This window comes from Notechis scutatus, chromosome 2 (genome assembly GCF_049901735.1).
Source record: "Notechis scutatus isolate UNSWTSFEM ecotype Mainland chromosome 2, rNotScu1.2, whole genome shotgun sequence".
Lineage (NCBI taxonomy): Eukaryota > Metazoa > Chordata > Lepidosauria > Squamata > Elapidae > Notechis > Notechis scutatus.
Window position 1 is genome coordinate 22,832,274 of NC_142010.1, and position 14,789 is coordinate 22,847,062.

The following is a 14,789-nucleotide window of genomic DNA, read 5'->3' on the forward strand; positions in this document are numbered from 1 at the left end:
TAAGTAACTGTCTACCTATCACATTAACTGGCTCTTGTAATTGATTACTGTACTATTGCCATTGACCATGCCAGCCAAAAACTCCAAACCAAAACAAAAGAAAAATATTTCTACCAATGACCTCCCAGACTCCTGCACATGTTTCAAATGTCTTGAAACCATCAATGAAAGCGAAATTTACATCAAATGCCGCCTATGCGATCATCTAGCTCACCCTGCCTGCTTAAACGCAAACAAAAACCTAGCTAATATGGTTAAAAATTCAGATACATTCTTTTTTCTATGTCCATCATGTTCTCCTAAGCTAAACAAACTGAGTACCCTACCTGACAGAGTTGAAAGCATAGAATCACTCATTCACTCAATAGAAGAACGCTTAGCAACACGTTTTGAAACAACTATACAAGCAAGCCTAATTTCTCTTGGAAAAAAAAATACAGCACAGATAAGTGAGTACCTATCAGCTCAAAATCAAATCCCACAAAAACCACAACCACTACCTCAACTGCAATCACAACTACAACCAAAAATAACCACCAAACCACAGCCACAAACAATTACTATCCCTTCAAATAATTCCACAAATAATATCTCCTTACTCATCAGAGACACCATGGAACGTGAACAGAAATGTCCAAATGTCATCTTATCTGGTCTCGAAGACACCAACGAATCAGATGACATTACCAAAGTTCGTGATATCATAAGCAACTCTAATACAATGACATCTCTCCTGAAGATATCATTGAAATAACCAGAGATGGCCATGGGTATAAATACAATGACGGCTCTGTGGCCCCAAGATTTTGTAGAGTTGTATGCAAAAATGAGTCCAGAAAATGCATATTCATTCATACAATAAATGCCATTGCAAAAACCAATCCCAACCACAAAAAACTTCGCTCAAGACCAGACTTATCCATACTGCAAAGAATCCGCTCCCATGAACTCCGTGCAGAACTCAAAAACCGTCTACCCAATGGAGAGAAGGACCTGTACATTGATTACCATGCTGACTGTATCAAAAGTAAGTCACTTAACCCACAACTCTGCATCCAACCCCACCCCATCCAATCCAACATAACTCAAAACTAGGCATGCATGCCCCTAACTACCTCTATTCCAACCACAACTGGCCTTAAATGCAAGCTACTCAATGCAAGAAGCCTTGTAAATAAAATACCTGAATTTCTCCTCTTACTAAATATGGCTAAATTCAACATTATATTTATCTGTGAAACATGGCTCAACGCATCTCTCCCTGACTCCATTACCACAGTAAGAGACTATCATGTTTACCGATCAGATCATGAAATCCGTAAAGGAGGTGGTGTTGCTATCTTCTATAAAAAGTCCCTACATCTAAAAAACATCCAAGTAACCCAGGAGCTTGCTATTCCTGAGACCATCGTCTGTGAACTGTCCTTAAATATCACATTTCAGTTCTTACTATGTTACAGAGCCCCTGATTATGACATCGAACATGCAAACAAGCTAAATACACTACTAACATGGGCAGCATCCTGACCACACGCTTTTATCTTTCTTGATGACTTCAATCTACCTCATATTAACTGAACCCTTAACAAAGGTACAATTGAACTCACACATGCAACCTTCTACAATGCAGTAACAAATCTGGGACTAGAACAACTGGTAACCAACAACACTAGACTTAACAATTGCCTCGATCTCATCTTCTGCAATGAATTCAATTTACAGAATACAAATTAAAGAACCCTTTTCCAACAGTGACCACAACATGATTGACTTTTGTCTCAACATACGTCCACACAAAAATCATCACAACGACGGAATCCCCAATTATAACTTCAAAAAAAGCAACTATGATCTTATAAACAATGATTTCTCATCCCTTGATTGGCAATTTCTATTCTCTGGATGCAATACTGTAGAAGACCATTACAACATATTTTTACTTGAAGTCAAAAGAGTCATCAAACTATATGTACCATTAACAACTCCCAAAACCAGAAAAAACAAATTACCCAAAACAATAAGGAAGCTTCAATCCAAAAAGAAATCACTTTGGCGGAAAAACAAATCTGGTCACGTTGCCAACTTCAAAAGCCACTACAAAAATTTATGCCACCAGATAAAAACTGAATGCACCAATTATCACATTAAACAAGAAGAAAACCTTCTACACACCAATTCCACCAGCGCTTTCTACAATTTTATAAACAACAAACTAAAAGACTCAAGGTCCATCCCACCCCTGAAAAGTAAAGACTACAATGACAACACCATTAAAGCCAACCTCTTTAACACATTCTTTGGCCCAGTATTTGTAAACAGCAATGGATCATGCCCAGTATTTCCTAGTTGAACCACAGACAACTACAATGATCTAATACATATCAATTTTACAGAAGACATTGTTGAAAAAGCACTGCGCAATCTAAAACCATCTCTATCTATTGGACTGGATGGAATATATGCCTACTTCTTAAAAAAATTACCCACTGCCATAGCCGAACCTCTAAGCATAATCTTTGAAAAATCTTTCAGGACCAGCTCCTTGCCAAAACTATGGTCACAAGCCACGGTCATCCCCATCTTTAAAAAGGGAGACCCCAGCCTAGTTGAAAATTACAGACCAATCTCTTTATGCTGCGTCACCTGTAAAGTCATGGAATCAATTATTAACCAATTCATCATCCTCCACTTAGAAACAAACAACCCACTCTTTAATAAACAATTTGGTTTTAGGAAAAAACTATCATGTAATCTGCAATTTTACACTGCAAAAACATATGGACTACACAACTCGATCAGGGCAAAGCAATAGATGCAATCTACATAGACTTCTGTAAAGCCTTTGATTCAGTGGTACATGACAAACTACTCCTAAAACTAAAATCTTATGGTATCTCTGGACAACTGCATAACTGGATAGAGGCATTCCTGTCAAACAGACAACAAATGGTCAAAATTGGGAGAGTCCTATCAAATTCTGCACCTGTCAACAGTGGTGTCCCCCAAGGTAGTGTTCTAGGACTAACTCTTTTCATACTCTACATAAATGACCTCTGTGATCATATCAAGAGCAACTGCATTCTCTTCGCTGATGATGTAAAGCTATTCAACACCACAGACAATACAGCTACCCTTCAAAAAGACCTTGACTATATGTCAGAATGGTCAATCAAATGGCAACTTCAAATCTCAACAAATAAATGCTCTGTCCTACATATTGGCAAAAAAAATAAGAAAATAAAATACAGGCTGAATAGTCAAGATCTTGTTGATGATCCAAACTCTGTGAAAGATCTTGGAGTACTCATCTCAAATGACCTAAATGCTAGAGCCCACTGTAACTACATAGCCAAAAAGGCATTGAGTTGTTAACCTAATCTTACGTAGCTTTTTCTCTGGTAATATTACACTAATAACTAGAGCATACAAAACATTTGCTAGATCAATACTCGAATACAGCTCATCAGTCTGGAACCCACATTACGTATCTCAATTACGGAACCCTCAACACAGTTGAGAAAGTCCAGAAATATTTCACAAGAAGAGTTCTCCACTCCTCTACTCGTTGCAGAATACCTTATGCCACCAGACTCGAAATTCTAGACCTAGAAAACCTAGAACTACGCCACCTTCGGTCCAATCTAAATATACTATATAAAATCATACATTGCAATGTCCTACCTGTCAATGAATACTTCAGCTTCAACCATAACAACACTAGAGCAAACAATAGATACAAACTAAAGGTTAATTGTACCAAACTTGATTGCAGGAAATACGACTTCAGCAACAGAGTGGTCAATGTCTGGAATACTCTACCTAACTCTGTGGGTTTTTTTCCCCCAAACCCCAAAAACTTTAACCTTAGACTGTCTACTATTGACCTTACCCCTTTCCTAAGAGGTCTGTAGGGGGCGTGCATAAGCACACCAAAGTACCTACCGTTCCTGTCCTATTGTTTCTTTTATATATTTTTATTATTTTTCTTATATGTTTCCATGTATTCATAACTATGTTTTTTACTTATACCTATCATCTTGTAAGCAATTGACAAATAAAAATAAATAAAAATAAAATAAATGTTAGTGCTGCTGTTGCAGTGAACTGCTTTAGGATGTTGGTGTTATTACAGAATTTGACCACTAGCCACGGAGTCAATTTGTGAAGCTCTATTTTCAGTGTCTGTCAATTCAGGATTCTCAGCTGTGAAAGAGGCAGACGGTCTCTGGGGAACCACTTAAAATGTTTCCTTCTTTTCCTTTCTTTCCTTTGGTGTCTGCTCATTGCAGTCCTACCTATTGTTGTAGGCCCCTCCAAAATCACAAGCACAGCTTCGGCAGCCTGCCACGTCGTAGCTCAAACCCCAGTATTCAGGCTGTGAGAGAGAAGGACCAACACACCCATTAGGGACTGGACTCAAAATATGAAAAGCACAAATCCAGTTGATACAACACTCACTCACCAAACACTGGTCGCAATATTGCCCGGTGACAAAACGCTTGCAATAGCAATCACCTCTGATCTGGTCACAGGAGCTGCTATCTGTGATGATCCCACGAGGGTCACACCTGCAGGCTGAGAATACATGCCAGTAGTTTCCATGGGATCTGTTTCTGGTCTTTAAAAAGTGGGGTAAGCACTTAGCTTGGTTATTTTCTTGCAGATGTTTCATTACTCAACTAGGTAACATCTTCAGTGCTAGAAGGAATTTGGGTTGTTTTCTGTTTATATACAAGTGGCTCACCCTGACAATGTTGGTGGGACTGTCCTTGGTAGTTCCTTGATTAGTCTATTGTTTAATGGTTGATTGGTTTTTTTTTAATTTTATTGGTTTTTAAAAACAAACATAAACAAACAAAACATAAAAACATCAAGCTGTCTTCCATAGGTGTACATACAGTGTGCCGGTTGGTTTACAAATTGTTTTGTGCTTCCATTTCGTAGTCTTCGATTACAATTACATTGCATATGATCTCATATTGTCAATCAAAAATTAAATACATTAGTATCATTATTAATCAATCATTTGACTATACTTTTATTCATTCATGTTTTACAAGATAATCATAATTTACTTAGTTTGTTTTATAACAGTTCATATTATCATCCCAAATCTATCCTAAAATCATTTTGTAGATATAATAAGAAAAAAGTACATCTTTATATATTTATTATTTTCTAAAAGTCTACGTATTTCATTACTGTATTTTATTGTCTAACCATTGATAGAAAAGATCCCAAATTTTATAAAATTGTTTATCCTCTTGCTCTCTAATTTCAAATGTCAATCTACTCATTTGAGCACATTCCAATATTTTCTTAATGATTTCCTCCTGTGATGGTACTTTCTCATTTTTCCAGTTTTTAGCAAATACAATCCTAGCCACTGTTAATACATTTACAATCAGGTATTTAAAGTCTTTACTATATATTTCAGGTAAAATTCCCAATAAAAATATCTCTGGTTTCAGTCTATTTTTTTCTAGCAAAACCCATCTGTTCCAACAGTAATAACATGAATCGCCAATTCACATTATCAAATGCCTTCTGTGCATCTAGAAATATCAGAGCCATTTGTTTTTCAGGATGTGCCTCGTAGTATTCCAAGGTGTCCAAGATTACTCTCATATTGTCTTTAATTTGTCTCTTTGGCAGAAATCCATTTTGATCAGGATGGATAAAATTATTTAAATATTTTTTAAGTCTTTCTGCCAATATTGAAGCAAAGATTTTGTAATCTGCATTTAGTAGAGGGTCTATAGTTCTTAATTTGTAATGGGTCAGCCTCCTCTTTAGGAATAAGTGTAATATAGGCTTCTGACCATGATTTAGGTATCTTCTTCTTTAACATAACTTCATTCATAACTTCTAGCAATGGAAGATTCAACGATTGCGTCTTCAAAGTAGTTCTGTTTAGCACCTCTAACTTTCTGTGCTAATTCTTCTTTTTCTATTTGACCCATTTTGTGTTTAATTATATCCATTTTTAGCTTGATGTCCTTTTTCTGTGGCATTTTCTGTAGCTCTTTTTCAAGTCTTTTATGCTCATCCTTTAGGGCCTTAGAGGCTAGTCTTTTCATAGTATTCCTTTTCCTTGTATAGTCTATTATCAAGCCTCTAACATATGCCTTCATTGTATCCCATACATTCTGAATTGATGTATCTTCTTTTTTGTTTTCTCTAAAGAAAAAAGCCAATTCTTTCTCCATCCACTGTGTGAAGTCTTTTTCCTTTAAAATAGTATTATTTAACGTCCATCTAGATCTTTTTTATCCTTTCCATTTAATTGTCATTGGATTGTGATCTGCCCAAGTACTTGTTTCAATATTTATTTCTTGAATGTTAGGTATTAATTCTGTTGACATCCATATCATATCTATTCTGGACCATGATAAGTGTCTATTTGAATAGAAGGTGTATTGTTTAGTTTTAGCAATTCTTTCTCTCCATGTATCTTTTAAGTTTATTTCATCTACCATTTAAAAAAAAGATTTAGGGAGAGTCTTTCTGTTTTGCTTTATTGTTTTCTGTGCTGTATAGTCCAATTTATTGTCTACAATTCCATTAAAATCTCCCATCAGAACTATATTAGCATAGTCCAGTTCGATTATTTTCATATGTAATTTTTTGTAGAATTCTTCTTGTTTGTCATTCGGAGCATAAATTGCAATCAGGAGTGTTTTCATATTATTGTCCATTATTTCCACCATTAGTATTCTTCCATCATCATCGGTATAGATCAATTTTGCTGGGGTGGTCTCTTTAATATATAAAACCACTCCTCTTTTCTTACATTGTGTCAAGGAAGTAAATATTTTCCCTAATTTTGGCTGTACCAACAATTGTTCATATTGTTTTTTAATATGTACTTCTTGTAGACAAATTATATCAAATTTTAATTTCTCTAATTTATGAAAGGTTTTCCTTCTTTTAACGGCTGAGTTAAGTCCATTTATATTAATTGTAATCAATTTTTTCTCTTCCATGGTTATATTTTATAGTTAGGTTTAGCAGCTCTCGTAGATCTTAGTTCACGTTGTTCTTTGGCTTCCACCTTTCCACCTACTGCACCTTCTTCTTTTTCAGTCGCCATTTGGCAGTTCTCTTGGAATTCAATTAGTGAGATCTCTTTTTCTGGCTCTTCCTTTTTCCCTCCAAAAAATTCTGTATAAAATAATTCCGCTTTCTCAATTGAGTCAATTCTATGTCTCTGTTCTTGCCATGTGAACATTAAACCTTCTAGAATCAGCCATCTATAATTCACCTCTTTTTTAAGTAGCATTTTAGTCAGGAATCGGTATTCTCTTCTCATCTCTCTCACTCTTCTGGGTATTTGTTTCCAGACCACAATCTCCTTGTCTTTGTATTTCAATGTTTTCTCTTTTGCCACTTGCAATATTTGCGTTTTAATGGCTTTCTTTGTAAATCTAATGTGAACTTCTCTTGGTAAGCTATTTCTCATTACATATCTTGTGAAAACTCGATAAACCTCATCTATTCCATCCATCATCTTCTCTTGAGTTATTTCCAAAGCTTCAGCCAGTATTTCTATCATTATCTCAGCTAGGTTTTGTCCTTTTTCTTTCTCTACATTTTGGAATCTAAGATAGAATTCTGATCTATTCATTTCCCATCTCAACATACCACTTTTATCTTGTTCAACCACCGTTAATCTATTATCAATATCTCCAATCTTCTTGTCTCTTTGTTTATCTTCTTCTTCAATTTTTTGGAATCTCTCATCATACTTCAACATCATTTGTTGCATGTTCTCCACTTTTTCATTGGTTTTCCCTGTTCTTTGTTCAATGTTCTCTGTTCTTTGTTCAATGTTCTCTGTTCTTTGTTCAATGTTCTCTATTCTCTTTTCAATATTCTCTGATCTTGCTTGAATATTTTGAATTCCTTGCATAATCATCTGCAGAGTCACTTTTTCTTGTTCTTTTTCTTGCTTTAACATTGTCTGTATTGAACGTTGTCCTCCACATGGTGGAGAGGAAGAAGTAGAATTTGAAGAACCAGGAGCTGTAAATTTCCTACTCACTTTAAGCAATTCAAAATCTTCAGGTTCTTCTAAACCTTAATCCAATTGTGAAGTAACCAATTATAGTTCAAAATAAAAATAGTAGAAAAAAGAAGCCCAATAATAATAATTAAAAAAAGAAAAAAGAAGGGAGGACAAAATTTCTTCAGGTTCTTGTATACCTTAATCCAATCAATAGTAGGATAAAGAAAAAGAGCTTAAAAAGAAAAAGAAAAAAAAGAAAAGGGAAAAATTCTTCAGGTTCTTCAACACCTTAATCCAATTGAAAGGTCTTAAATAGAAAAAAGTGCATGAGAATAAACCAGAAAGGTAGATGAAAAAACAAAAATACCAGGAAAGGGAAAAAAAGGCTTTTAAGGCTTCCCCTTTAAAATAAAAAGCAAACGTAGAGATTGGACTTCCAAAGAAAAAAAGAAAAACAAAGACAAGCTCCAACAAAGCCAAAAACCCATATAGTTATTACAAAAAAAATTAAATAAAAAGAAATACAATAAAGCTGGTGAGGAGGGATAGCACAACTTAGAAAAAGTAAAAAGGGCACACTGCACTTTGTTTAATTATCCAAGGCTCTTATTATAGCTCTCTTCTCCAAAAACTTATCACCTTTTTTCCCCCTGTGTTTCAACACCAGACTCCAGCTGTTGATAGAAACCCAGAAGAGCCCTTGCAATAATACTCTCCCGTGCTCTTCCCTCTATCTTATCAAATAGCAATGTCCTTGAAAAAGAGTCTCAGTTCTTTCTTTCTCAGCTTTGTCTGGTCACAGGGAAATAGAATATTTTCAAGCCTCTAGTTGGCAGTGTTACAAAGTTTCTTTGCTCTCACTTTCCCCCTCCTTTTCCGAGCAGGATATAATAAGAATTAATTAAAAAAAGAAGAAGATATTTTTAAAAAATGAAATAACTAAAGGGAGCCTCTAGCTTAAAATATCACAAAATCAAAAAGGAGAAGAAATAAATAGATATAAACGAAAAAACCAGTCCAGTTTCAAAATACAAGATCATATATAGAAAATCCAGCAATGAGAAGAAAAAAAACACATTACTTTGACATTCCTGTTTAAAATCAACGCTTAATCACTTCTGTCAAAACTTTTACAGATTCTTTCTTTTCCTTAGGGTGTCCTTTCAGATCTTAGAATAAAAAAAAAGTTCTCATGAAACCGGCACACTCTCTCTTTCTGTTCTCTTCCGTTTCGGAGCTGTCCCAACTTCAGCAGCTTTAATGGCTGCCTCTTTGCCACTGGCAAGAAGAGCTTCTCCTGGATCTACCAGGGAATTTGTGGTATCCATGGGATCGACAGGATGCACTCTTCACTTTCACCGTCTCTTCGGGACGGTTTAGATCCGATAGGACCGTCCAGGAGCAAAGATATCGGCTGCGATCTCAGACCTCCAAGATCGCATGCCGTATCATCGCGACGCCAGCTCCGCCCTCCTCGATTGTTTGTCTGAGTTGGATCGTTTGACTGAGCTGATTGAAATATTGCTTTACTGCTTGATTTTGGTATAATATTTTGTTGCTAGTTGCGAAGTTGTGTCCGACTCATCGCGACTCCATGGACAATGTTCCTCCAGGCCTTCCTGTCCTCTACCATCTTCTGGTAGAGCTCATCTAAGCTCACGCCGACTGCTTCAGTGACTCCATTCAGCCACCTCATTCTCTGTTGTCCCTTTCTTCTATTGTCCTCAATCTTTCCCAGCAAAATTCTCTTCTCCAGTGAGTCCTTCCTTCTCATTAGGTGGCCAAAGTATTTGAGTTTCATCTTCAGGATCTGGCCTTCTAAAGAGCAGTCAGGGTTGATCTTCTCTAGGACTGACCGGTTGGATGGCCTTGCAGTCCAAGGGACTCGCAGGAATCTTCTCCTCCAGCACCAAAGTTCAAAGGCCTCAATTCTTTGGCACTCAACCTTTCTTATGGTCCAACTTTCACAGCCATACATTGCAACTGGGAAAACCATAGCCTTGACTATACACACTTTTGTTGGTATAGTATTAATCTCAGTATTAATCTCTGCCTACACGGATGTAGGTTGCTGGCAAGGAAGTGTTGTGCTGTTTTAGTTTTTTATTGTCTCTTTTGAATGGTATGTTGTTAATCTCTATGTGCCTGTAGAAGGGAGTAGAGAAAGCAAACCCACTCCCTTTTAGGACTGATGATGTTAGCTAGTTGGGTAATGAAACATCTGCAAGAAAACAACTAAACTCAGAGAGTACCAGAGATCTCACAGTTCAACCCTGAGCTACAGATGTTCTCTTCTATTGGTCCTCATGAGCTTTAGAGACAAACAACATAATCATTCAAAGCCAATAAGAAACAATTCAGACAAACACTCCAACAAACAGCAAACAACAGTCTGAAGGAACTACCAAGAACACACTCACTAACATTGACAGAACAAGTATATACGAGTATATAAACAGACAGCAAACCCTACCTCCTTCTAGCACTGATAATGTCACCTAGTTGGGTAATGAAATGTCTGCAAGAAAACAACCAAGTTCAAAGTGCACCAAGAACCTCACTGGTCATGAATGACATGCAACCCTCAACTCTCCTCCAGATTGTGTTGCAATGAGGTTTGAGGCACACATTTCTCTGCTTAAACTTCTCCCCTCCCCAAAGCCCAACATAGCAGACTAGATGGCTGCAAATGCCCAACCGCTTTGCTCCACCCAACATGCTACAACCACAGCATTCAGATTCTGCTAAGAGAATTCACCTAGTACAAGCTGTTTCTTCACTTTGCTCCAAAATAGTAAGGTCTAATGAATTTCCATTCCATAGTTGTTTTGCCTTAAAAAAAAACACTAAAGGATAAGGAGTACTGTTTAAGTAAATATAGACAGAGGGAGAAATAACAGGCTGCGTAAGAGATACTAAAAAATGCACTGATAGAGCCCAGATTCCTAATCTCTCTAAGCCAGTGGGCACATTTGGAATTTTGAGAGCATGTTTGAGGTTCTTTCAAAGAATGACTGCCATGTTGGGTATGGCCAACTAAGCTTGGCTTAGACTTATCCGGAACTACACGTAGGTGTTGATGCATTTCACCACTGCAAAGAGATTGATGGGTAAGCGTAGATTGCAGATGATTGCAGGCAGGCCAATGTGTATGAGTCCTAAATCTCAACTATGCGTTGCGTGAAGATGTACAACCTGCATGTTGATTGGTTGATCTGACTTCCTGTTGGGAGTCAGGTGGTTTGAAAGCCCCAGCCAGAATATTAACATTACTGGAAGTACAAATGCAACAGCTGTGCAACTGTCTCCAAATGACAGACATGTACCAGTGGTGGGTTTCAAAAACATTTCCTACTGGTTCAGTATGAGTATGTGCTTTGCGCATGTGCAGCATTTGCAACTCACCTTCTGCTGCAAGCCCTGTGTGTAAAACAGCTGATGTGAGGCAATCGGCTGTGCCGCGTGAAGCAGCTGAGGTTAAAAAGCAGTCCAGCAGTAACCTGGACACTGGGGGCAAAGTTGGAGCTATTAAAGGGACTTTTATTGATTATCTGACTGTGTTGCCTTTGCGCCATGCCCCGGGTCATCACAAAAAGTGGCAAAATGGGGCAAAGCTCCCTTAACAAATGTCTCGCTTAACAACAGAAATGTTGGGCTCCATTGTGGTTGTAAGATGAGGTCTACCAGTAGTCTCTCTATTCCTGCAGCCACCCGGTTTCCCCAGACAGCCTTGTTACTTACGTTGGCAGCCAAGAGGATCGTTCAGGCTCAGGCTGTAAAAGCCTTCTTTGCAGCTGTCACAACGCGCACCTTTGACGTTCTCTTTGCAGCGACATTGCCCCGCAATCATACCCAGCGTTGTGTCTGTATGACTGTCACACACACCTCCATCCGAAGAGCCTGCTGGGTCACAGTCACAGGCTACGAGATGAAAGAGAAAAAGCATGCGTGTGGAGCAGAAGAAATCGGTAAATTGGATAGGCTGAACAATGCCACACCGCTATTCATTTTTTTCTGCGAAGCATGCTGGAGGCACCGTAAAACCAATGGCGACTCCCAGAAATAGTGATTTGTTAACCTCTTTCTTCACATTGGAGCAGCTTCAGAAAGACCAGGTCTAACTTTGGGTTTTACAAAAAAATTCAAGAGTCCCTGTCCGTCTTGTTAGTGGACTGTCCATGTTTCTCTCATTTTACCCTTGAAGGCAGAGGTGTCGCTCGATTTCATTGAGGGTCACCTCAGGGTTGTGTTTGACCTTGGGATGGGGTGGGGCAGGGGTGTGTGACCAGGGGCAGGATATGACCAGGGGCAGGATGTGACCAGCTCAGTGTCACTTGTCGAGGCTCTGTTTTTAGCTGTGACTGCCTCCTGCATCCCTCTGCCAGCAAAACTGGAGCTCGGGGTGGCCGCACACAGCCTGCCTGGACTCCATTTTTGCTGGCAGAGGGCTGCAGGAGGCTGTCATGGCCAAAAATGGAGCCTTGATGAGCCGAGCGTGGGCCCCCCGAACTCCATTTTCACTGGCAAAGGGCTCCAGGAGGCCATCCGCTGTTTCCAGGGCAGCCCCGTGGGTCAGATCTAAACACCCCATAGGTCATATCTGGCCCACGGGCCTTGAGTTTGACACCCCTGCTCTAAGGAGAAAAACACATTCTTGGAGGAAAGGGTATGACCCACAAACATGCTGGAAGATGCATTTGGGTTGTGCCTGGTGCACAGGAAAAGCAAAAATTTGGTTCTCTGAAGATGCCCAGGAACTGGATCTTTGCATTTTGCTACACATGAGCTTAGACTTGACTTGGCACTTTCTGGCTAACTGAGTATTGTGCAGAGGTGACCATCATATTGAACTTCTGACCCCTGCAGACATCTTGGTATTCATGTATCACGAACCACGAAAAGAGCCACGGAAAGAGAATCCGAAGGGAAACCTTATGAGTAACTTCAGAGTTTTATTTCAATCAAAAGGCTCGATTGTATACTTGTTTTAGAAATAAGCTGAACTAACTGCTAAAGAAGATGATGGAATGGGATCATAGAGTGCAGAGTTATCCAGCACAAAACACTTTGTAGGGAAGCATCTGTGAATCAAAGGCACAGACAATTGTGTGCAGCATTCATTTCTACTGACAGTTTATTTCATAATCCACTTCAAATCCTTTCCTCTGGAGGAAAGCTCCAATGATATCTTACAAGCAACCATGGCCTTCGTACAGATCAATACATCCTGGAAGTGGTCAAAACAATAGTGTCTGATTTCTGACTAGTTTAAAAATTGCTAGCAATTTAAACTAGTGGGAATCAGTGGCTAAGATGCTGAGCTTGTCGATCAGAAAGGTCGGCAGTTCGGCGGTTCGAATCCCTAGTGCCACGTGATGGAGTGAGCTCCCGTTACTTGTCTCTGCTTCTGCCAACCTAGCATTTCCAAAGTATGTAATAAATGCAAGTAGAAAAATAGGGACCACTTTGGTGGGAAGGGAACAGTGTTCCGTGAGCCTTTGGCATTTAGTATGACTATGGAGACCTCTTTGGACAGCGCTGGCTCTTCAGCTTAGAAATGGAGATAAACACCGTCCCCTAGAGCCGGAAACGACTACATGTATGTGCAAGGGGAACCTTTATCTTCATCTTTAGGGTCAAGACAGCCAGCTTGGTGTAGGGGTTAAGGTCTCAGGCTAGAAACTGAGAGACTCTGACTTTTTGTTCTGCTTCAGGAACAAAGCCAGATGGGTGACCATTAGGCCAGTCACTTTCTCTAAGCCCTAGGAAAGAGGCAACGGCAAACCACTTCTGAAAAAACCTTGCGAAGAAAACTGCAGGGATTTGTCCAGATAAACTCCAAGAATCAGACACAATGGAAGAAAAAAGAAATGGTCAGCGAAAGAATGGACACTTTTCAGTTCTACAGAGTGTTTCCCAAAGCAAATGGCAAAGCCACTCACATGTATAGATTCAGTTTACTTCCTCTTTGTTTCTGGGGCAGGCAAGAAGAAAGCGACATACTTACGAACGCATGCGGTTTTGGCCCTAATGTCAGCCAGTGGGTTGCGGTAAAAGAACGGCTTGCAGCTCTGGCAGTGGCGGCCCATGGTGTTGTGCTGGCACTCGTCACAGACCCCACCACTGGAGTTACCTGTAGCCAGGTAGACGGCTATGTCAAAGTGGCACCGGTGGGAGTGTTCGTTGCAGTTGCACTCTGGCGAGAAGACAGGGAAGTGATTTAGTTGCCTGCATTCCGTTCGTCTCCATTCTCCTCCATGGATACCACCCAAGACAACCCCCTGATCTAGCAATACTTATAGCAATAGCAATAGCACTTAAGACTTATATACCGCTTCACAGTGCTTTACAGCCCTCTCTAAAGCGGTTTGCAGAGTCAGCCTATTGCCCCCAACAATCTGGCTCCTCATTTTATCAGAAGGATGGAAGGCTGAGTCAACCTTGAGCCGGTCAAGATCAAACTGCCAAATTGCAATCGGCCGGCAGTCAGCAGAAGTAGCCTGCAGTACTGTACTCTAACCACTGCACCACCCATCACGGCTCTTATTCCAGTAGAGCCTAAATAAACGGTGACACGGCCTATCAATTTCCCTGAAACTTGGGGTCCTGAATGGTCTCAAGTCATGACAACTGTGGTGCTCCCATAGGATGCTCCCAAGGAGTATCACAAAGAAGCAAGGCAGCCCAGGTGAAGGAGCCCTCCCTCAACCAGGGAGGAGAAAGGTTCAGGAATTTCTGCAGTGGGGTTGGATGGCCATTCAAAAGAGGAAGCTCTCTGCCT

At 39.4% G+C, this 14,789-nt stretch overlaps 1 protein-coding gene across 4 annotated transcripts in view; it reads right to left on the reverse strand.

The window, feature by feature from the left end:
• LOC113421963 (laminin subunit beta-1-like) overlaps positions 1–14,789 on the reverse strand; it is a 106,902-nt gene that overhangs the window by 52,836 nt on the left and 39,277 nt on the right. For all 4 annotated transcript variants that reach the window (XM_087954431.1, XM_087954432.1, XM_087954433.1 and 1 more), the window contains exons 10-13: positions 14,016–14,204; positions 11,750–11,929; positions 4,463–4,575; positions 4,296–4,375 (exon numbers count right to left, since the gene is read on the reverse strand). In XM_087954431.1, the coding sequence (XP_087810557.1) occupies positions 4,296–4,375; positions 4,463–4,575; positions 11,750–11,929; positions 14,016–14,204 (562 nt within the window). The remainder of the gene's footprint in view (positions 1–4,295; positions 4,376–4,462; positions 4,576–11,749; positions 11,930–14,015; positions 14,205–14,789) is intronic.